The following is a 24365-nucleotide window of genomic DNA, read 5'->3' as shown; positions in this document are numbered from 1 at the left end:
GTAAACCCTGGACTGCCTGGAGGCCATGGGGCTGATGTGGTTCTGCACTGGCCAGCCTTACTTCTCACTAGCCAGTGGAGGTATTTGCACAATGCTGTATGATGTCTGTGTTGTGTGACCATAACTGCTAGGAAGAAAAGGAAGGCTTTGTGCAGGCAGCAGGGGAAGCAAAGTCTTCTTCACTGCAAGCAAGTAATAGGGAAAAGTGTCAGTGCTTTTGTCTGTACTCTCAAGCTGGGCAAAAGAGGAAGCAGCAGCCATGCCATCTTCACACCTCTCACACCCAGGAGATTGTATAAATTGAGCAGAGACCCTGGCTTGCAAACAGGTCCTACCTCACCAGAGCTGATTTGCTGACATCATCTAACAGAGCAACTTACACCAAAGTTTCTGGCTGCTTTAGCATGAAAACAGCTGTACTGAGGGAGGCACCCATTGTACCACAAGGGTCCACCAAACAGATACACACCTGGCAGGAGAGTTAGCTTTGGCAATTTTATCAGGTGAAAAATGGTGTTTGGAAATGCTTTTGGAGAAAAAATATGATCCCAGCCAGCCTGTTCACCTTTGTGCATCCTTTTGCATTTTGACACCTTTCCTGTCCAGACCTCCCAAAATATCATTTGGAAAAGATGTGACAGCTTTACCCTCCTTACATGCCTTACCCTCCTGTGAGTCTCTGAGGGAGCAGGTCATATGGCCCCTAGATTGACCGGTGTACTTATAACCAGCCCCTCAACTCTATGGGAACATGCTGATTCAGGGGATTCATTATTTTCAAGCACTGGTTTCAAGCATTGAAGCTACAATATTACCCTAATCCCCAGGCTGAGGTAAACAGCAGAAAGCTACTATCTCCTCTGCGTAGGATAAAAATGCAAACCATTGTGTTTCTGTAGCACAACTTGATTCTGTTTTTCATTAAAACTTTTCCACATGGAAGCAACTTATTTTTATGATGCAAAGAATGACTTTTTAGGCTGGTTATTACAACCTGGTTTTACTGTTCTTAGGGAATCTGAATCTGCATATTCAGGGACAATATAATCTAGTTTTTTATTTTAAAATAAATGTTCTACAATTTATTTTTCTTTCAGGAAGCAGTGTAAATAACATCTCTCATTTTCCTTTTAAAAACCTGGCCTTTATCCTCCATCACGTCCTTTCTTCTTATTCCCAATTAGCCTCTTTCCAGCAGCATGGGAATTCACAGGTTTTGCTTTGGAGGCAGTGAAAAGATTAACTAAATATCAAAGACATACCCAGTTTTGAAATTCTGTTTCTACACTATCTGTGCCTCCTAATTCACTGCTCTCAGTTTCATTGCTGGATGAGACCCATAACCCCATCAAATTTGTTACTACAATAATAAAGAGGAATTACTGCTAGATGGGCTGGGAGATTTCACTTCATTGAAGTGTTAGTCCTGACCAAGTCTCTTATAATGGAAGTTAGCTTCTAGCATTTTCTAGGAATTTAATGGTTTGCAGAAATACTGAACTGTGGGAACTGGGAAAGAGAGAGAGATGTGCCCTATTTTTCTTTAAAAACAAACAATCAAACAAACGAACAAACAAACCAAGAAGAAAAAAGAGAAAGCAAACTAAGTGTTTAATATCTTGAAAGACTTCTAATGATCAGTAATCATGTCCAACGTAAATCCTTTTAACATACAAGTGAGTAGCTCTGACTGGATTTAATATTTGGATTTAATATACAAGGACAACACTCTGAGTTATGTGGCAGGCAGCAGGAACTTATTTTTGATTATTAAAATATTATAATCTCAAGAAAAAGTCTGTTATGGCCAATGCAAGCTTTTCCCAAAAAGTGGAGACCAGAACAGAGTACAACTCAATCCAAAGAGACTTTAAAAGAAAGTATTGATTGAAGAGAGAGCAACATTTTGAAAAATAGTTGAAGTCAGGTAGGCTTTATCACTTTGTTGAAGGAAAGCTTTCTGTTTTATATAAATATAAGATATTTCCTTTCTGGGAATTGTAACACAGTACTCCAGTTAAATCCAGAGAAAATTGTTCAGGTTCTGGTCTACCAAGATAAGAAACTTAAGGAATAGTGTAGACAGTGAAAGTTACAGTGAGTAGATGTGTTGGTAACTGGTGTGCAGGGGCCAGATAATGCTATTTGAAATCTCAGTAATCTACTGAGTGTGGATTTTGACTTTGCAAATACACTTCCATACTTTAACAGTTATTTTTTAGAAGGGAATGTTAATTGTATTTACTTTTACGTGTTCAAAGGCAGATGATATATTTGCTTAGAACACTGAATTCCTCATTGATTAAGGTAATGTGGTTTTAGGATTTTTACTGTGAACACTTGGGCTCAGCAAGGTTGGTTCTAGAAAATGCGCCAACCGTGCAGCCTCTTGTGTAGAGAACTGAGGCAGCACATGAATTTCCCTGTGCTTATCTGCTCATCACTTGCCGTTGCTTCTTCCTCACCTCCACTGAAATTAAACCAGTCCACGTGAGATGGGATATCAGTTTTGAAGTCATACAGAAAGAAAAATAATTAATTCAGGACACAACTATTGAAGAGCCTGAATGGTATTTGGAAGCATCGTGAGGTTGGCAGTGTGTGGCTGCAGAGGGATGGCCCCACAGCAGCACTGCAGTTTCCCTCTAGTTTGCAGACTGGGCTGTGATACTAGGAAGGATGAAGGTTGAGAAGAAAGATTGTCTTCATGTTCCCTGACAGATGATTGCTCCTCTGGGAGCTCAGAATGGAAAAAGCCTTTAGCCTTTGCACCTTCCTGAGGATATCATGATGCCAGAATTGTGGGAAATTTTGGTACAAATGACTCATACCTGCCTTTATGAGGTTTAGAAGATTTTTGAATATTAAAAAGCAATCACCTTGTTAGAAATTATCAATTGCAATCTTACTTGCTTTGTTCATATTATTTTGCTTTGCATTAAATTTCTGAAGCAAAGTAAATTCATTCTGTCAGTTAAAACTGAGAACTGACATTTTCTTTTAGGATTTACTCTGTATCTTTGTCATCCTCATTTCTTGGTCCTCTCCCTGATTGCTCCCTGTAAGAATCCAGTGTTCCTCCACAACTGGGAGAGGAAAAACAGATTAGGGCTATCCCTAACAAGGGGCAGACTGGAGTTGAAGGAGTGACGACCGGCAGGATGTAGCAGTCTGTAGGCATTGCCTTCCCATGAGCAGTTCCTGATCCTTTTCCCTGCCCACAGCCCCAGCCTTGGTGTGGGTCTGCCTGCTCCACCACAGCCACCCCTGTAACTTTTCCCAAGGCTGCACTGAAGGACAAGCAACAAGGGCTAATCCTGGGTGATTGTTTGGAGAGTTATTTCCACAGGCTTTTGTCCTGTTTTGGCATTTTCTTCTGGTTTGGGTTTGCCTTTTTTTTAATTTCCACAATTTAAAAATTAAGTCAGACCTGATGGAACAAGCCAAACCCATGGACAAAGTGCTCTAAACAGCTGTAGTTGATAGTTGACTGAGCTTTGTGAATAATTTTTTTTCCAAAATAAAGTCTGGAATAAGCATTCTTCAGTTCTGCTGCAGCTATTCTTAAATTTCATGTGGAAGACAAGGCTTTTGACCCTAGCCCCATAAATCTGTGCTGGAAAACTAACCCTGCATAAATGAAAACTTGCCGTTTTTAGTGTTCCCAAAAGTGCAACACAGTTAAGTCCAGCACACAGATAAACAAGGTGCTGTGAGACTAGCTGTGAGTACAGCCATGGCTGTGACTGGGACCTGTGCTGCACAGCACTGGTGTGTGAGCCTTGTGGAAAAATTTATGAAGCTTCTTGGCTTACAATCAGTCCCTTCTTGGAAGGATTTTGTTTCATCAATGCTAAACTTTCCATGAGGATTTGAGACTTCACATTTACTGTTTTATTAATTTCCATTTGAAAATAATGTAATCTATTTGCCTTATCTAACTTCTAGAAAAATACTAACTGGAAGAAATACCAGAAAGTTTTAGCTAGCCGGGGGCATAATACACAGCTCCCCTGGTAACACAATTGCAATGAAATATATATTACTCCAAAATGCTACAAGGGCAAGATGAAGAGAAATTATCTTCTGCATCTCTTTCTTACCTTACATTTAAGAATCCTTACCTTTCTTGAAAGTAAGAATAAAACAACGGCATATTGGCTTGTAATTTTCTTTTTCCCTTTTATTTGTTCACTGATTTTGACTATTCCAGGGACCCTGTATTTAAATGTCTTCTAGAAATTGTCTCAATACAAATAATTAGTTGCCTCACAGCTGGCCAAAAAGGAATTGAAATCAAGTATTGCCTTATGAGCTCCTTTCCTTCACCTCTGAGATCTTCTAGTTTTTTTCAAGAATGGTTAATTTTTCTTTGAATTCCCTTCTGTGGACCAATAGCACTTTATTGATAAGCATGCCAATAAGCTCATAAAAACCTGAAACACTGTCCTACCAAAACACATGTACATTCACCTAAAATTCTTACATTTGTCTCTAATTTCACTTTGCCCTCTAGTGCCCATTCTGGTTTTTGTCCACACTGTAAAGTACTATGTTGACTGAAATGCATCAAAACAGATTTTTATTTCATGAGGAGATTTTTAGGAGAGCTATGAATTAAAAAGAAAACTTAATAATACAAAAGTTTCTGGAAAATTAATGGGCCATAAATTAATATGTTCCCATTGCAGACAAGTTAGGCAATAAAAACAGGAATCCCTGACAAGGGAGCAGCTGAAAAATATTTCATGCTATTTCCAAATTTCTGTAAAAGTGTGACCATTTCAGTAACAGTTTTCTGCATTGCAATAGCCACCCAAAGATATCAGAACCAGAAGGGTAAGTAGGCTGAATGTAATTTTATTGTACAGGTTTGGAGAAGTACAAATAACAAACAAGCAACAGAAATGAAATTTGAAACAGTCCCAGGGTGGGTCCATTTCAAGTGCTGTTAGTTATGAAGCAAAGAAATACATATTTTGTTGTAATGTGGCAGGGTGTCACCAGGTGGAACAATTACTCTGATAATTTACACTGGTTTTTTGGTCTTTTTTGTTGTTCTGGATTATGGTGAAGTTGCTAGCTGGTTTTATTTCTGGTTTTTCAGCTTCATCCATGAGATCCATGTCTGCCATCTCTCCTTTACCTTGCATCCATCAGTGGTAGAAAGAAGAGTATGGACACCCTGCAAAAGAGACCTGTGTCATAGATACAACACCTGAGACCCAATGCACCATCACTCCTGTTTGTACCAGTCAGTTTTTTGCTTAGATACACTTTTTATTTTCTCCCCGTTCAATACTTTTCAGAATGGCTGGAGATCAGAAACAGCTTTAAAGCTGCTCTTTACCTGATGCTTAATCCAACCTCTGGCAGTTTCAGCCCTCCAGGACTATCACCACCCTCTTTTGGGATCCACAGATATGCTCTCTCCTCTGCTTCTTTATGCCAGATCCAGAAGCTTGTGCCAAATGTACATCAGGATGGCTACAGACAGATGTTTGTTTGGATTTTTTTTAAGTTTTTGGGGTTTTACCAAATTTTTAACTCTATTCTTTGGGTAAAAGAGACTTGATATACCTCCGTTCCTCTCATAGCAAGTGATTAGGGAAATCACATTCTTTGAAATGGAGTTACCCAGGGACAGTTTCCCAAGGGTAAAATCCTGGCTCAGTTTTACTGCAAGCTGTTTAAAGAAATTTGATTATATTGTAATTATTACTGAAAGTTGTGTGGTTTGGAGGGGAAATTAATTGGAGGGCTATATATCTATATGGTTCAATTTGTGAGCAAAGGGAAAGAGGCAAATTTCATGCAGCAATAAAGCACAGCGCTGGGTGGTGATGTTTGAGGTTGCAGTAGCCAGGGTGAATGTATCCATGAACAAGTAGAATGTGCCACAGAGAGATGTGGCTTTAGCGTACTTTTACATAGAAAAGTTACTTCAAATAATCTTATGAAAAAAAATTGAAGTGAATTGGAAACACTGCAGGAAGGAATAAAACCCGTGTCCCCAAACAGTTAGAAGTAATATATTTCAACTAAAAGTAACACCGTCCAATTGGGAAGTTACTTCAGAAGCCATAACTACTGCAAAAAATGTACTATGTAGGCAAATCTTTCTGGAATTATTTTACATCTTTGAACAAAGCAAATGTTAGAATTACTTGAATGTAAAAATAGTTAGTTGCTTGGAAAAGAGGATACAAACTCTCAAAGAAAAAAATGCATATTCTCAACCTAAGTCAGGCTCACTTAAATAAGCAGTGTATTACTTTATCTTTGATGCAGTCTGCATCAGTACAAATCTAGCAATTCCTGTAAGGTGTGGGATGTGTAGTTCATTCACAAATATGTGATTCTCTGCTTGTAGGTGAAATGGAGATGGAAGTTATCTGCATGTTTCTCAGCAGAAAACACCATAAGATGCCACTATCTGTCAAAGGCTGCAATATCTTCCTAGGGAGTAACCCTCACTGAAAATTATTATAGATTAATTTATAGCTAGAGTAGACAGCTTACTTACCAAGGAAACAAATTACATTACATTAAATAATGCATTACATTTGCAAAATTAAATTTTAGAAGCATAATTTAAATACAACAAAAATTAACTACAGCACCACCACAAGATAGATCACAGAACAAATAATAAATGTTGTTTATAATATTTGATTATTAATATTATAAATTATGTGAGGTTAAAATCTTTGTACCTTAGTTTTTAAGCTTCCTTGTCACTTTATCAATCAGCTGGAGACATCTTCTCATTTCTGCGCGGCTGATCTCCCAAGAGCACAGGTCGTGTTGTTTATCTTTAAGAAAAAAGTCTATTTCTTGGAAATACTTTTTCAATTTCAACCTGCTGACTTCTTTACTCCGACAGTGCTGGGTGTGCTTTTCAATTACACATGCCTCCAATTGCTCAATTTGCAGATAAAGTCCATTTTGGAACTGATCCAATACTGTTCCATCCCAAGCAGCTAGAGTCAGATTTTTGCTAAAGATATAGAAGATATGTTGGAAGATCTCTTCAATGGCAACTCCAACAGTCTCTTTCTGCCTGGGCTGCAGAACCTGCGTAGGAAATCTGAAGGACATTTTCTCTCTTAGACATTGTTGGGGAAACTCTTTTCCCATTTTATCCAAGAGTCTCAGGCTGTTCTCGATCACTTTTCTTTGCTGCAAAGGGAGGTGGTTGCACTGAAGACTGGAGATGATGGTGGTGCTTGACAGTATGAGGCCAATCTGTATCAAGCCAAAAGTATTCATGGTAAGGAAAGCTCTAATGTTCCTTCTTTCCAGTGTATAAACTCTGAGTGCTATGCTGGTTGCTTTGAAGTTATTTGTAGACTCCCATTTCTTCAAAACCTTGACATTTAATTATTCTGTAGGAGAAGTTTTCTTTCATCATTTGTTGGTTTTTAAGGTTTTCCCCCCTGTGCATGCTTTTGCAACACTTTCATTTTCTGCTTTATGACTTCATAATATTTTGTTTTGTTTTGTTTTGCTACTTTGTTTTTATTTCAGCTGGATATTAGAATATTTATAGATATGTTAGATTATTTATTCTCTCTACTACTAAAATTCTATAGGATGTATAATCAGAATTCAAAATAAAGAGTTACAGAAACACTTGTTTTCTTAATATTCTAGCAGTGGAAGAATAAGCTGAAATGAAGTAATATTTTCAATGACTGGTCAGGGACCTGCTGAATACTACTGCCATCTTGTCTCCTATAGTATAATTTATACTTCCAAGCTTCCATTAAACTTTCTCTTCCTATGTTCTTTTAGGAAAAATGTTTTATTTCTCCTCACTTTTACTTTTTATGGATACATATCATTAAAATATGTGTGTGTGTGTGTGTGTATAAAAATGTGTATTAATATGTGGATTTTGATACATAAACACTGATAATTAAATGAAGCCTTAATCTCACTTAGACAAAATAAACACCTTGCAAATACAAACACACTGACATGGGACGAAGTTTGGTACTTGAATGAAATTCTCTTTTTCCCTCATATGAGTAACTGAGAAATTATTAATGTCAATTGAGTACAGGTCTGAATTCTGACAATAAACGGGAAGAGAATGAATATGGAGGACAAAAAGTACAATTCAGCCGTTTGCTTTCCCATGCAATGTAATAGAGGCAGTTATGGCTATCACAGTATTTTGGGATATCTGGTCCCTGGTTTTGATTTTAGTTTGGTGAAAGCTGGTCTTAAACTGCCATTTTGTTGTCCCCCCATCTCCTGTGAATATATGTGTGATGAGAAAGGCAATAGTCTGTAAGTCATACTGTCTGGATGAAGAGGTCAGATAAACTGGTTTTTTAGTCTGAGACCTGGCTGTGTATTTTTTGTATAAAGAGTATAGAAGACTGGCAGAAAATAAATCCCCTTGTTTCCCAGGTGGTTCCCAGAGAACAGAGGGGCTAGATGCAGCTTGGCTTAATTTCTGATTAGAACCAACTTGTTGCTCTAAGTCCAGTGACGTTCAATGAGATCCAAGAGACTCCCATGGTGTTGGTTACACTGTAAGTCTGGTCTGGCACCATTTGCAATCAAAGAGTCACAAATTGTGCAGTTCAAGGGTTCAACACAGTCTGGTTGACTTGAATAAGAACTTTCAAACACAGATTCACCAATAGTTCCATTTATTGGGACATCAAGTTACAGCTTCTTGTTAGATTTCCAGAGACAGATTCACTAGACATGAAAAAAATGTACAGTGCTATGTGCAAGTGTTCCCAGATGCACTCTGACACAGCTGGGGATCAAATCTTGCAAAAGAGGTATCCCTGCTTTAGGGAGGAGAGAGGAACAAGCCCGTTGACTTGCCTGCAAGGTGCTCATGTTCTCATCCTCTGCCATGAAGGATTTCAAGTACAGTTTATACATATGGGAGAAGTGAATGTGAGACTGCAGCCAAATACAGTTACTGCCAGCATGAGTGCGGAGAGGGGGCAGCCAGTGTATATGTTAATGAAGGATACAGAGAGAGATTACAAAACCGGTGGGTCTTGTGTAAGGGTGGAACACAGCACAACAGGGACACTTTGGTGTCACTCCCATTTTCACCTGGCCAAGTGTGGCAGTAAGGGTCAGCTACAATCCTCCTGAGGACCTGTCACCCCATCAGCAAGCCATCCTGCCCATAGTCCTCCCTTTGTGACATACTTCATGGCTCTAGGCCTCATTCCAGCAGTATTTTTTCGTTCTGTTGTTGTACCCACTGCTATGTAGTTGGCTTCATTCCCAATCTGGTAGTCACTCCAAGCAGATTGATGATACTGGTTTAGAGCTTCCTTTATGTTCAGCATGTAGGTATTTGGGAGGCTTTAAAAAGTTGCTTAAGCAAACTTGGACTGGATGGATGTACTGCCAGTGTAAGGAAAAATGTATCCCCTGTCACCTATGACAACAGAGAGTAACAACAATCAGAGTGGGATACAAGAAGTGTAATATAAGATTAAATTTTTTCACTTACTGGGAATATTTATTACTTTGGAAAACAGAAGTGCATCAGAAATCAGTAAAAATCATATATGCTTCAAGAAAATTATTCCCTCATGCTACAACAATTTCCATAAATTATACACAAGTATTTTTCCAAAACTGTAGCTATTATATGAGTTTAATCTTTAGTGATCTAAACAGATAAACTTTGTCATATTTATTATATCTCCCAGACACACAAGTTCTTTCTTTCTTCTTGCAAAATAGGTTTGTCCAAGTTTCCTTCTTAGTGAAGATCTCGGGACACCATACTGAGTGTCACAGAGGAAAAAATAGAAGACGGTCTCTTCCCTATTTCTTAAGAAGATTGGGTGTCTTATTCTCTTGTCTGTCTTAACATGTTGTCTACACTTTCTCACAGAACAATTACACTTGACTTAGTCCACCAGGGTTTGGTTTCTGTTCAGTTTTGGTTTTGTGTGTGTGTGTGTCTAGTAACAATAAATTGTTCCTCCATGGTCAGATAGTTTCTTGATTATTGCACTGAGCAAAGGATAGTAGTGACATTGCATGATTCAGAACACGATCTACTCTAATCATCTACCTTTACTGCTCATTCAGGAACAAACAATTCATTAAAAGTAATGACTGGAAGGAGTAACTGAGTGATATGAAGCTGCAGTACAGATTACTGTTTATTTCTCTGCCTGTGGGTGAAGCACAGACCAACTACTCTAAGCTAGAATTAAATGAAGAAAAGAGCTGACAAAACACAGCTGTGTTTCCAAGACCTAGCAGATCATTATTTTGGAAAGGTTATCTAGTCTTCAATTCACAAAAAAAGATTTGCTCCTAAAAGATCGTCTAGCTATATATGTATTAATTACAGGAAGACTAAAGCTAAACATATGCACAATTTTGTCTTTCTAACATCTTTAAAGTGCTGTAAATTACTTCTCTAATGGAAACTTTATATTATATTTTATAATGCAATAGAGAAATTAAATTAATATTTACTATCCATGGATTCTTTTATCTCAGGCACCAAGGCAAATGGAAAGTCTAAATTCAATCTGTGTATAGGATGGCAAATGAAGCATTGAGACAAAACATTCCTACAAAATAGTATTCTTTTGACCTCTTATAACTACCCTGTGTTGAACCATTTAATCTACTCTAGATATCAGTTTCTTTTCACCATTCAGAAAACACACTGATTTTAAAAAGTCCGTGTGTAACAAAGGAGTTGGAGTGGGTTTGGCTTGGCACAAGACAGCTTCCTCCCCATCTAGCTTGACACTGCTCATGTTAAAAGAAAATATTTTTTTCTGTTACGCTTTCCATACAGCTATGTGTGCCAGTCTTCTCTCTTATTGGTGATAGAATGGCTTGGGTTGGAAGGGACCTTGTAAGTCCAGTGAGGAGTGCCTGAGGGAGCTGGAGGTGTTCAGCCTGGAGAAAAGGAGGCTTTGGGGTGACGTTATTGCTCTCTACCACTGCCTGAAAAAAGGGTGCAGCCAGGTGGGGGTTGGCCTCTTCTAGGGATAGGGCAAGAGGACACAGCCTCAGGTTCAGGTTGGACATCAGGAAGAACTTCTTAATGGAAAGGGTTGTTAAGCATTGGACTGGACTGCTCAGGGGGGTGGTAAAATCACCATCCCTGGTGATTTCAAGAAATAACTGGATGGCAAACTTGATGCCATGGTCTAGATGACAAGGTGGTGTTTGATCAAAGGTTGGACTCGATGATCTCAGACATCTTTTCCAATGTAACTGATTCTGTGATCCTGTAATAATCTAGTTCCAACCCTCCTTGCCATGGGCAAGGACACCTTCCACTTGACTAGGTTGCTCAGAGTTCCATCTAACCTAGCCTTGAACACTGCTAGGGTGCCATCGACAGCTTATCTGAGTAGCCTGTTGCAGTGTCTCACCATGCTTAAAGATTTTCTTCCTAATATCTAAAATTACCCTCCTTCAACCTAAAGCCATTGCCTCTTGTTCTCCAGGCTGACCAACCACAGCTGCCTCAGCCTTTATTCATAGGAGAGTTGCTCTATCCCTCTAATCATCTTCATGGCCTCCTCTGGACTCTCTCCAACAGATCCATGTCCTTCTTGTGCTGGGACTCCAGCGCTGGATGCAGCCCTGCAGGTAGGGTCTCACCAGAGCAGAGGGCAGAATCCCCTCCCTGGCCCTGCTACCCACGCTGCTTTGGATGCAGCCCAGGACACGTTTGGCTGTCTGGGCTGCCAGTAAACACTGTTACCTCATATTTAAGTTTTCTGCCACAAGAACCCACAAGTCCTCCTCTGCTGGGATACTCTCAATGAGTTCACTTCCCACTCTGTACTCATGTCTGGTATTCTGTGGTCCACATGTAGCACCTTGCACTTGGACTTGTTGAACTACATGGGGTTCTTGTGGGCCCACTTCTCAGGTTTGTCCAGTTTCCTCTGGATGGCATCCCATAATTTTGCTTTTGTGTCACATGCAGCACTTAGTTTCATGTCATCTGCAAACTGGCTGAGCAGCACTCGATCCTTATAGACTACATAATTTGTAAAGATCCTGTCTTCCAACTCAGGAGGCTGAGGTCTACTGCTCTTACCGTTCAAAACTGAGGCAAAAAAGCATAGCTCAGCCCTTTCCTCATCACTTGTCAGAGTGTTTCCCCATTAATCCAATAAAGTTCTGCCTCTTCATCCTGATTGAGCTGGATGATCCCTGAGTGAGCAGGGACGGGGATGTGGGCAAGGGAGCTGCTGCAACCCATCCGCAGCACGTCCCGTCTGCCCGTCCCGATGCCCGCGCCACCTGGGCTGTGGCTGGAAGTCGGGCAGCTCCGATGGCAGCCCGCAGGTGCCGCCAGCACCTCCCGCCATCTGCTGGCAGCACCAGACGGGCCTCCCAACCTCCAGAGCAGCCCCGGGTACCGCAATAACCCTGGTCGCCGCAGTACGGACCCAGCTCAAACAGCTTCTCTAGGAGAATGACCCCTCAGCTCTGTTACACTGCATTTAAATGGATATATTTCACGTGTTCTGTATATTTATATCACATATTTATATTACATTGGTATTCTCTTTATCAGTGATCTGGAAAGGGATCAAGTGCCCCCTCAGTAAGTCTGTGGGTGACACCAAGTTGGGTGCTGATCTTCTCGAGGGTAGAAATGCTCTGCCGAGGGCTCTGGACAGGCTGGATTGATGGGCCAAGGCCAGGGGTATGAGGTTTAACATGACGAGACTGCCCTTTTGAATGACCCTCATGTTGGGTCACAACAACCCTAAGCAGTGCCACAGACTGTGGACAAAGTGGCTGGAAAGCTGCCCAGCAGAAAAGGACCTGGGGGTGCTGGTCAACAGCAGCTGAGCATGAACCAGCGGCATGCCCATCTGAGGCCAATGGCATGCTGGCCTGTACCAGCAAGTGTGGCCAGCAGGACCAGACATGGGATTGTCCCCCTGTCCTTGGCACTGCTGAGGCCACACCTTGAGTGCTGTGCTCAGTTCTGGTCATCTCACTGCAGGACAGAGATTGAGGTGGCAGAGGTCTAGAGAAGGGCAATGGAGCTGGTGAAGGGTCTGGAGCACAAGTCCTGTGAGAAGTGGCTGGTGGTGTTTAGCCTGGATAAAAGGAGGCTCAGGGGCTCTCTACCAAGGAGGTTGGTAGTGAGCGGGGGGTCATCCTCTTCTCCCAGGTAACAAGTGACAGGACAAGAGGAAATGGGCTCAAGTTGCACCAGGGGAGGTTTAGACTGGGTATTAGGAAAAATCTGTTCATAGAAAGAGCTGCCAGGCATTAGAACTGCCCAAGTGAAGCAGTTGAGTCACCATCTTTGTAGGAATTTAAAAGATGTTCAGGTGTGGTATGGACATAGTCCAGTGGTGGATTTGGCACTTTTCAGTTTATGGCTGGACTTGATGATCTTGGAGGTCTTTTCCAATCTAAATTATTCTAATCTAAGCAGCACAAGTTTCCTTATCCTATTGCTTCAACAAGAAAAATCTACCTTTTCTAAGCGAGTGGTACAGAATCATGGACTTCCTGAGTTGGAAGGGAGCCACAACGATCAGTGAGTCCAGCTCCTGGACCTGCATAGGACCATCCCCAAGAGTCACACCATGTACCTGAAAGCATTGTCCCAGTGCTTCTTGAACTCTGTCAGGCTGGTTCGGTGACAGCTGCCCTGGGGAGCTGTTCCAGTCAGTGCCGAACCACCCTCCCAGTGAAGAACATTGTCCTAATATAGAATATAATGGTTAGGGATTGGAAGGCACTTTATTTTTAGAAGACCATTAGAAAACCATCTTTCATATTGTATGATCAAAAGAAATTTTTCTTTCTTCTTTATACTTTGAAGAATTTTATTGTATAAGGCTAAAGAGCACAAATGGTGAGGCAAAATTTAATATTCTAGAAGTAAGTGCCTTGCAGGAACTCCATAGTTTTGCACCAGTTTTAATTCACAGCAGATTTTAAAATGATGTTCAGAAAGTGTGAAGCACATCAGTAGTGATGTTTCCCAGTTACTTGAACAGGAGAGGAGACCCTGAACTGAAACAGTGTACTCATGAAAGTCAGCAATTCTAAACTAATACTATGGAAAAGAAAAATGAGATACACAATGTTTGTCTAGAATATATACTTTATTATTTGCAGTCTGTGTAAATTTTAATATGTGACTGAATTTTCTACACCATTTTCTCTGTTTAAGCACATCCTGGTCTTTTCCAACCACCCATTCAATTGCACCTTTAATATGTACAGTCAGTATTTATGAATATAGTATATCCATCTATGAACTTAGAAAAATAACATGCAAGGAAAATTGTTACCATGAAACTGATAAAAAATAAAGATAGGTAAAACAGTCAATCCCCTTTTTAGTGTGTTATGGCTTTGCACCAAGTATCATATGTCAAAACAAACAGCTTCAGATGCTTCTTGTTAAAGGCACTTACTGTTCTTCAAATACACTTTCACATTTAGTTCTATTGCATTAGAAGTCTATCTCTGGGATCATACTTTTATAACACAGCAGAACAGTCCAAAAAGGCAGCATTAATAAAAAGGAAAAAGGGGGGCTTATATTAAAATATGAAAATGCCAAGAATTAACACAAACTTTAAGGATTTGGTCCTTATAAAACAGGCAACAGCATTCAGGCAAATAGTGATTTCTTTTCATAGACTCTGACAAAATAATATCCCCAAAAAATACTCTTCCAGTTCCAGTGTATAGATATGTCTGAGTTGAGTAACACCAACTCCCCTAACACCACCCTCAGTAAAAATACAGCTTTCAAGACTAATTACTGTTCCACTTTGGCTGCAAAGGAAGAAACCTCAGAAGAGTGTTAGACACGGACATGCTAGCAAGCCTACAATTCTGTGTCTCTGTATCTGAATGGCAGTCCGTAATAGCCCTTCTTAGAATGATCTGTCAGCTGCTGGCGGTACTCCTCCTTCTCCTCCTCTGCATCGCTGCCGTGACTGACACGGTTCTCCAGGTAAGGTCTAACAGGAGCCTTCTGGGGTTCTGGAGGCCTGGAGCTAACATAGCAGAATATGAGAAAGAGATAGAGAGCAAGAGAATGAGATAGACATAATGTCTATTCCCATTATGAAAAACCAAAAAATAGTTGTGCTTGATATCTGCTTTATGGCCACATACAGAAAGGCAGATGGAGCAAATGAAACCCCTTCTAGCCAATAAAAAACTGCATGACTATGGTAAACCTATCTAGAGAAGCATCTTATTTCCATTAAGCTGGAGGATGATCCTCAGATTTGATATACTCAACCTACCTGGAAAAATGCCAAAATTCAAATTTTAAACTGCACACTGTGTGTGCAGTTTAAAATTTGGAACATCAATAGTTCGAAACATCAATAGTTTGACAGTACTCTATTCCCTGAGCAGAGAGGTTTCCAGCCTTGCTACAACCCCAACTGACATCTCCCTTAATTAGTTTTGCACAGAATTTTTTCTATGCCTCCTTCTCCTTTTGCATCCTCAGTCTTCTGTCTCAAAGTCCAAAGACTTCTTGTGTGACATTTCTTAAATTGGTAGCCTTTTCACTCACGGCCCTCACTAAGGCTCTTAGCCTTAAAAGTGGGCAGAAATAACTCACACATTTGCTTTCTATACACTGTGGTGCTACACATTTGACATGACATTAAGCAGACATAGAAAAATAGAATCTGTCAAGGCAGGGTATTTCCTCAGTTTCAAACCCATGATTTTTGCAACTCATGCTCTGGAAAAAAAAGATGGTATTCTGCTTACATCTTTCTCCCAGGGATTAAATAGTCCCTTCTAGGCCAATCATTAACACTCCTGTAAAAAGCCAACAACACTGATTTCTACATGTAAGCAAACACTCTGCAAACATGGTGAAATATTAAATTCTGTTACTTTTATAAAGCTTCCAATGCTATATAAAAAATAATGCTTTTCTGAACCTGCCAAGAAATCCAGAAAATACCAGTTTTCCATCTTTGCATTTTAGATTATTTACCATGACATCAAAGCATTTGACTCACTAGGGAAAAAAAGTTCCATTTCTATTGGCTATTGCTAAGATGCAAGAAAAAATTAGGAGTCCTGAAGAGCAGAAGAAAAAATTCATCATGCAGTGTGTTAGCTCTTGCAGATGTGTCAATTCCTAGAAATGTGCAGTGTGTCGACCCATCCAGAACTTACTGAATTTTAATGAAAGACTACTACTTTCATGAGATTTGATGGGTCACTGTTATGGTTTGATACTGGCGCAATGTTAGCGCCTTTATGAAAATGTACATTTTTAAATAATTGTTCTGAGATGTGATCAGGAACAGAGCAGAGCAGGCTTAAGCTTAATAACAAAGAAAAAAAAAATTATTAAACTACTACTACTATAAAAAACACAGACACTAAAATCTATGATGAAGACCTTCTAAAACACTCCTCTTCTTACTCAATTTTTAAACAAGACTACAGTGAGACACTACCCAGGATTCTTGATTAAGTTGCTACTCTTTAGATAATCAATACTTAGTCCTTCAAAGGAGAGAGAAGTCTCTCTTGCACCACAGACTCCCCCAGGAAACACAATTGCCACCCTTGTGTTTCCATGTCACACATGGCAACCGCCCAGAGAAAATCTGCCATGGTGACACTCTCCTTTCCATGTCACAGTTCTCTCACCACTGTGCATGGACAGACTGCTCACAGGGCTCTTTTAAGGATGCTTTGCCATGGACTAAAAGAGATAACAGTTTAGTTTCTCATCTTGGGACCACAGTCCCCTCCCATTTTCTTCCTCCCCTGGGGCCAAGGGTCTCAAGAACAGAGATCCTCTTCTTCTTGAAGACACAGGGCATCACTACACTCTCTTCAGCTTTTCTCTGTTCTCTCTATTCCTCTGTTGGTAGTCACTGAAACAGGTCTCTTGGCTCACCACCGCATCTCTCTAAAATGCAGTCTCTGTTGCAGGAGAATTTGCTTCAGTTTATGGCTAACAAGAAAAGTCTAGCTACAAGCCACTCTATCATCTCTTCTTACTCAAAAACTTCTTCTTCTAACATCCTAGATCTTAGATGGTCTTTCTTGTACTTTAAATCGAGGAGAAGTAATATTTTACAAAGCTTTCATTTCTCAGGAAAGGGTTAAAAGTTCAGACTCCCTGGATGGCTTAAATCTTTGCTCAGAAGCTAATTTTTAAGGTTAAGGCTGGGCACCTTCCCCCCCCGCTTTCTCTTTCTCCTCCGCCAGCAAATTTACAGGTGCCGTCGGACTCTCTGTCTCCGCTTCTCTCCACCCTTCCGTCCACAGGAGCTGGCTCGGTTCCAGTCCTTCTATCCCTCAGCTCACCTTGACCAGGCCGCATGGCTTCCCCTCCCCCACCCAGCCCGTGGCTGGGCAGGGGAGAGTCTGCACAGCACCTTGACCGGAACCGAAAAAGACAGCTCCCCTGGGAGTTCTTGCTTTTTAACCCCCTGTGTTCTCAGAGGCATGTCCATACATTCAGTGGTCACTCCAGGTGCCAATATCCAAACCTGATTACTAATTAGTTTGACCCAACTTCCTGAAAAAAAGTCACTTCCATGTCAAACCACGAAAGTCACCTGTATCAACTTTCATTCTTAGCCTACCTAGCCAAACTACGTTTCTGTAAAAAAGAAGCATTTAAGTAATTAAGTGTTATTAGAACAGCAAATATTTGTTTGGATAGACTAAGAGTCATCAAGTATCTAGCACAGGTAGAATGGACATCAGAGGACATGAATACAGGCCAGCTTCTGTAAAACTGATTGGGGCAAAAAACTGTCCCTGCAAATATTTCAGTGAAACAATATAGTGTTTCTTCCCAGATGACTCAAATACTATAAATGAACTTACTATAAATGAACTAAAAGGAAAAAAATCCTGAAATGAGTTCACTGAAGAGTTTGCTAAAATTCTACCCCACCTTTATGATAATCTTTGAGGCATTACAACAAAACAATATACCAAGGCAGGATGAGTTGTATGAACAAAAACGGGCAAGATCAGTTTTCCTCCTTCCAGCAAAAGTCAAGAATCGAAACAGAATGTTTGGAACTGGATATACCTTACCTCAATGGCTGGGACCAGGTCTGTTCTGACTTCTGTGTTTTGACAGGGACAGCATAAATATCCGGATGTTTTTGGGCTATTTCAAGCTTTAAAAGAAAGTAGAAGAAAATAATTGTTCTTTTTTGATCTTATATTTGGATCTAGGATCCAGCAGGACACTACTACATCTGAATTAAAGCACAAATTGGTAATATCCTATTGATATTCCTACAATTATATCATCTTTTACTAAAGTAATAATTCAAAGCACACTTGAGAACAATGGATTGCCAAAAGCAACAGGATTATTAGAAGTCAGGTTTTTATAGTTAAAACGGGAAACCTTAAAATATGACCTCTTTTTATACACAAATACACACAATGAGTGAGAGTATGTCTCTGCATGTGGTTTCCCAAACTTCTCCCTCCACAAGCAACACAATGCAAAGGGCATGATTTTAATTTTCAGGACTCTGGCTGTTCTATAGGTCACAAAGCACAGGAGTGGGAAAGGCATCTCTTCATACCCTGGCATTTTGAGCCTCTTGTAGCTCTTGCATTCTTTGCATCCTTGCCTTGTGATCCATCTCTTCAAATATTTTTACTTTCCTCAGTACTGATTTTGGAGTATTTTCTTGTTCACTTCCTTCCTCTTCCAACTTTGCCTCCTCCTCCTCCTCCTCTGCAGGCAGGACTGCTGGCTGAGAGTTTCTCAGAATGGGACGCCCAAAGGCAGGTTTCACAGAAACAGGTGGTGGTGGTGCTTTAGCTGATACAGTTGAAGTCTCACTGCTGACAGCAACATTACTCAACTTGGAGTCAAAGTTCTTGGGGAAGTCATATGGATCCTCTCTGTTTTGTAACTTACCCTGCAAGTATAAAACCCACAAAGTTTACATCAGTAACTGTATAATTTTAGTTTCAAAAGATGGCTTTAACTTAAAAGTAATCACTTTGCCTATGTATTTATCAAGGTCAATCTTCATATGACGTAACACTTCAAAGATGTTTGAACTGCTGCAACATTTTGGGCATATGCTTATAGACTACACATCAGCCTATAGAAGACCAGGACATTCAGACTTCTTAGACATTTATTTGTCCTATTTGTTAAGGATTACCAGAACTATGTGTATTAGAGTACAGTACAGAGAAAACTGATGCCCCAAATAATTTTTCACTACTGCTTAATGTGAAGTATCATGACCTAAAATTTAGAAGTGCACAGAACCTAATGTTTTATATTCATCTTTTGTTTTTACTGTGCATGTCCTCCTCTGCCCTATCTTCACAGTCAAGGCACACTTGGGCTGTATTTTGAATATTTAGAGTATATGTATTTTTTTTTCCTCTTGCATGATTCCTGACCACACAGTTAACAGAAATTTCTAGTGATGGTCAGGTGGTAGATTCTGATTTTGTGCTTCACAGTAATAGCCATGAGATATGTTTTTCCTGGTGATTAGCCTACTTTTGATCTTGCTGAGCTAAAGAAGTGCCTCTCAGTTCGCTAGTAGATACAAAAAGGAGTTTACTTTCTTATTCCATATTAGAGATCACATGTATTTGAGAAGAACTGTTAACCAGTAAGTCTTCTTTCTGCTTGATCCTGCAACACTTTCAGTCATTTCTTCTGTCCACACTTACAATATTTTCAGTCTCTGACCATGTCTATTGCTCTTTCCAATCTGCCACCCTGGAGAATTCTCCAGAGAGAGGATGTTTGTATTCAGATTTGTTTCTACAAATTTACCTTAGGTGGTTCAGGCTTGAATGCTGGAGGTGGACTTGGCTCTCTAAGGATCTCCCTGCTACCAACTTTTCTCAACTGAGCCCTTGGTTCTGGAGTAAACTTTTTTAAACTCTGTGAAAGAAAGAGATAAAATCACTGCAGTAGCCAGTAATTCAATCATTTTTCCTCTCTCTCAAGTTCATAATTTTGGGAACAATAACCAGGAGTCAAAAGACTGCCAGCAACCTGACTACAATCACTGCAAATGTAATTGAAAAGTTCAAAGTCATGAGACATCATCAAGAAATCTATAAATTTAGGCAGAAAAGCAGAGCTGTTATTATTTTCCTCTTCACAGGGTAGATCTAAAACACTATCAAAAGCAAGGTAAAGCTGCTGTTTAAAAAAAGCCTCTGATTTTTAAGCCACACATAAAGATTTTCAGAAAGCCCAAAGTTCAGTCTTATTGAAAAATCCAATCATCTCACCTCCTCGTGATGCACAGGTTCAGAGGATCGGCTAAAAGATGAAATCCTTGTTTCCTCCGAAGGCTCATCAAGTTCATTGTCAGTGTATGCACCACCTTCTCCATCTGTATCCTCTAGGTCACTGATCAGCCGGCTGTCACAGCTCAAATAGTCAGCACCCATGGCAGTAAGGTAAGACATACGATCATCTGTGTCATCTTCTATGCCATCCATCTAGGCAAAAGTCAGTAAGAAGTAAGGAACAAAGATTAAATAAATTAAAGTCCAGTGAAGACTCAACATCAGGCCAAACAAACCCTCAGGAATGACTTCACAGAATTGAAAGAAACTAATGCAGAATTGCTACGAAAAGTCCTGTAGAAGTTCATCCCTCATCATCATTCTCCCCTAGCCCAGCATTAGTGATGAAAACTCCAAGTGTTACAGAAAGAATAATAATTTTTTTTTTGTTAAAGACATATATCAACTGACTATTTGTCTAGCCTAGTGACCACTGGCAAATGAAATTTGGAACAATTTTTACTGGCAAGAGATACTTTGAAACACTTGTATAGCTTCAGAGAGTATGGACTGACTGCTTACCTTTCCTTCTGATACCCATACTGCTTCTCCTTGCTGTTGCTGAATTGTATCCTTCAGGCTACCATACCAGCTATCATTGACTGAATTCAAATTAATGGTTGCTGTAAAAATTGAAGGAAAAGGTGTATATAACATGGTAAATGCAATGCAATCCTTTATCCATTCTATGCTGTTTAACACTTTTTGGTTTAGGTATGTGAGAATGTTAAACAGCCATTTCATTTAGATCATTGACAGAACCATGGTATTTTTGTTTTATTGTTGGTCCATTTCTAAGCTTATTAAATCACTTATCTTTTACTGGCAGTACACTAGCCCACAATTTCTTCTCCATTAGAATTTGGCAGAACAAAGAAATTTGAAAGAAGTCAAGGCAGGCATTACTCATGACCATACCTTCACACTCTTTTAGTTCCAGCCTGCATGAATTAACATACAGAGCAATAAGTAGATGTCTCAAGACTCACAAAGTCGCATACACTACTCTCTTAGTCAGTAGGTTAATAAAACATTCTTCCTTACCTGTAAAGAGGTGGGAACAAGTTTTCTTCAGTTTGTTTGCTTGCTCATAAAGTTTTCTCGAGCTCTTGTTTGATGTAGGACATAGCCTTTGTCTCATGGTCTTCACACCCTGTTTACTGTCTGGATTAAAGAAGACCACAATTGGAAACCACTGGGTGTAATTTAGCAGGTCCACTGCTTTAGGAGTGACATCCAACAAAGCATGTTTATCCTGTTAACAAGAAAGGCCAGTCAGTGTGGTGCATGTGGGAACAAATGGAGGTGACTGGAACATGGGATCCTAAGAACACCAGGATATTTGTATCCAAATAAGAGCACACCTTGTGGAATGTTTTCCCACAGTTATACCATATTTAGAATATTAAGAGCAAGAAGTTATACCATATTTAGAATGTTAAGAGCAAGAAGTTATACCATATTTAGAATGTTAAGAGCAAGAAGAGCACTGCATGACTGTAAAGCCTCTGGCAAATTCAGAAAGCATATATTAAAATAGATTCTCCTCTGTTCGAATTTAGAATGGACTTGAGAAAGAAAATGTAATTTCTATATCAGATTCAAAGTTATAAAAATTACTAAAATCGCTGTTGAACAACTTCAAAACAGCTTTATCATTAAGCTTATTACAGAAACAGATGCAGTGAAAATTTGCGTACTCTGAAAGTTCCAGGAGCAAACAAATCAAACACCATGCCTTTGAGCATAAGCAATTTTCAGAGGAATGCCCTACCTGCTCAATGATTTGCCTCACAGTGTTCAAGCGCACTACCCCAGCTGACTTCTCCGAACCTGCATCTCTGGGTTCTGTCTCTGCAAAGACAACATTTTAGCTTATCTAAAGTGGCCAGGCAGCTGCAATTATTAAGTTATCCATTCTCTCAGTAAGGATGAAAAAAAAAGACACTAAGAGGACAACTTACTTGCTGTCTGGTACAGGTGAGGCAAATAATTTGACAACTTCTCCATAGCAACATCCGCAATAGGGCCAAATATCACCACAGGTCTCTTAAAACCAGCTGAAAGAAAATATTTGGAGAAAAGAGAAATCTGATAAGACTGGTTTTTTATATATAAAAGACAAGACCTTCAGTTGCTATGCAAAGTTAAGAATTAAGTTGAGGTTATTAAAAATATATTTTTAAAAAACTATTTCTCAGAGGTTTGTGCAACAGCATAATAGAGAAAACTACTTTTACCAGCTGATAAAGTAAGAGACTGCTTTCATTAACAACTTTCTTATTCCTTCTAGTGGAATTGTATTTAGAATATTCTACATCTGAAAATGTACAGATCTTCATTCATCTTTCCATTCATCAAAACTCCATGAACCTTGACACAGTGGGTTTTGTATGAATAAAGACACAAATGATAAACCTACTGAAATGCAGCTTGAAGAAGCAAAGAAATGTAAAACTATGTTACTGCTCATGTCGAAGGAAGTGAAAACACAGTCCTCGGAGTTAATGGGGCAATGCCATTACCCCAAGGCTTCATCCTGGCATCTGGGATCTCTTTTAAAATACTCTTTACTGTTTGTTTTGTTCCAGAATACTGTCATGTGCTACTACCCAGAAAATCAGCTTGATCTGCTCACCACTAAGTAATACAGCTAGTTTATAGTCATGGAGCTAGACCACATGAGCCATGATTATATTTGGACTGTTGAAAATTCTTTGTTTCTATTTGCTCTGAACCTACTGTTGAAGTGCTCTTTATGAAGAGTGGGTTGATCTCAGGCATATGGACTATACTTTCAGATCAAACCAAGAAGAATCCAAGGAAACAAGGAAAGCCCTGCTGTTTCAACCCCTTTTTCATTTTAAACCTTAAAACTGGCAGGTGTATTTTGGAGGCGAGAGAGAACAAAAGCAGTTTAAAAGGGTAAAAAAACTTTCTTATAGACTTATTAGTAGCATCCAGAAATCTCAATTCTGAGAAAAATGCCATCCCTTCCTGTTGTTCTAATTTAACATAGTTAAAAGTTGTTAGAAATCACCTTCTTAGCTGACCAAACACTTGGATGCTAAAGCAGCCAGCAATAAATGGGCAGCCAGCTCAAAGCAGTCTCACCTACCTTCACACAACTGCACGCGCTCGTAAGCTGGGAATTTTGTGCTCACAGATACAATAGCTGTCAAATCTTCACGACTTTTCCTCAGATTCTTCTTTGCTCCAGATCGCTGGCCACGTGTTCTCCAGAAATCTGCCCTATCACTTGAGCCATCTTTTTGGGCATTTTGAACACTGGCCATCTGTTCAGCTCTGACAGAGAAAGCAGGGAGTTCAGAACTAGTTAAGGAGGGCAAGGGTGCTTTCACTGATGAACAATGGATTTTGAATTTGCAACAGATAATTTTCCAGATAGATAGAAAGGAGTGGAGGTAAAAGCACACAAGTTCAGGTGCCTTTGCCTTGGAGCAAACACATTGTCAGAACAATGCTCCAACCTGCCACAGCTACAAGTTGCTGGGCAGGAATGAGTCCTGAGGTCTTAAACTGATCACTTACAAAGCGTAAATAAAATAATGCAAATGCAAAGAGCGGGGTGAGAGGAGGCAACTCAGAACTGAAGGCCTAAAAAATTGCCATCACTATTCTCTTCTCTATTAGGCCTCAAAAGTTTACCTCACTAGAGCACAGAAACAAAGGCTAGTTTGGTCAGACCAATTCACAGAGAGGAGAAAATGTACTTACCAGGAAACAGACAAGGGAGTCACGCAAGAAGTGCATTTTGTAACTTCTGTGCTTCATGTAATTGTGAGCTTTTTCTTCCCTCATAAAATCACAACCACACTCAAGAACTTAAAAGCTACAGTCTAAAAATTCAGCTACAATCTGGTTGTGGTTTTAGGGGTTTTTTCTGTCTGATTAATTTTAATTGTTTTATGCACTGTATTCATTTGAACAGTTATTACTACCTCCCATTAATTTTTATTAGGAAAGCCTATTTAAGCAAAAATGTTGCTGTGCTTCACTCAATATTTCACACA

The 24365-nt window shown here is 39.7% G+C and overlaps 2 protein-coding genes and 1 long non-coding RNA gene across 6 annotated transcripts in view; 1 reads left to right on the top strand and 2 right to left on the bottom strand.

The window, feature by feature from the left end:
• Positions 1-4503: 4503 nt before the first annotated feature.
• LOC137464617 (interferon kappa-like) lies at positions 4504-7867 on the bottom strand. Its single transcript, XM_068176060.1, has 2 exons — positions 6717-7867; positions 4504-5185 (listed from the first exon to the last, which is right to left on the bottom strand). Exon 1 carries the CDS (start codon positions 7270-7272, stop codon positions 6718-6720), a length of 555 nt encoding a protein of 184 aa, XP_068032161.1. The 5' UTR covers positions 7273-7867; the 3' UTR covers positions 4504-5185; position 6717.
• Positions 7868-11845: 3978 nt separating this feature from the next.
• LOC137465038 (uncharacterized) lies at positions 11846-14342 on the top strand. The gene is made up of 2 exons (XR_010994540.1): positions 11846-11908; positions 13909-14342. It is a non-coding gene; the product is annotated as an uncharacterized lncRNA (long non-coding RNA).
• The window catches only part of TJP2 (tight junction protein 2), a 64153-nt gene continuing 53889 nt past the window's right edge, over positions 14102-24365 (bottom strand). For all 4 annotated transcript variants that reach the window (XM_068176728.1, XM_068176726.1, XM_068176725.1 and 1 more), the window contains 10 exons: positions 23450-23637; positions 22296-22391; positions 22106-22185; positions 21376-21586; positions 20854-20954; positions 20272-20484; positions 19805-19915; positions 18579-18920; positions 18073-18158; positions 14102-15026 (listed from right to left, as the gene is read on the bottom strand). In XM_068176728.1, coding sequence (XP_068032829.1) covers positions 14855-15026; positions 18073-18158; positions 18579-18920; positions 19805-19915; positions 20272-20484; positions 20854-20954; positions 21376-21586; positions 22106-22185; positions 22296-22391; positions 23450-23637 — 1600 coding nt within the window. In that variant the 3' untranslated portion in view covers positions 14102-14854. The remainder of the gene's footprint in view (positions 15027-18072; positions 18159-18578; positions 18921-19804; positions 19916-20271; positions 20485-20853; positions 20955-21375; positions 21587-22105; positions 22186-22295; positions 22392-23449; positions 23638-24365) is intronic.

This window comes from Anomalospiza imberbis, chromosome Z (genome assembly GCF_031753505.1).
Source record: "Anomalospiza imberbis isolate Cuckoo-Finch-1a 21T00152 chromosome Z, ASM3175350v1, whole genome shotgun sequence".
Taxonomy (NCBI): Eukaryota; Metazoa; Chordata; class Aves; order Passeriformes; family Viduidae; genus Anomalospiza; species Anomalospiza imberbis.
This window is presented reverse-complemented; position numbering and strand designations above follow the sequence as displayed.

Bases quoted from the DNA above. Each gene is read 5' to 3' on its own strand.
- LOC137464617 (XM_068176060.1), bottom strand. From the start codon at position 7,272: ATGAATACTTTTGGCTTGATACAGATTGGCCTCATACTGTCAAGCACC.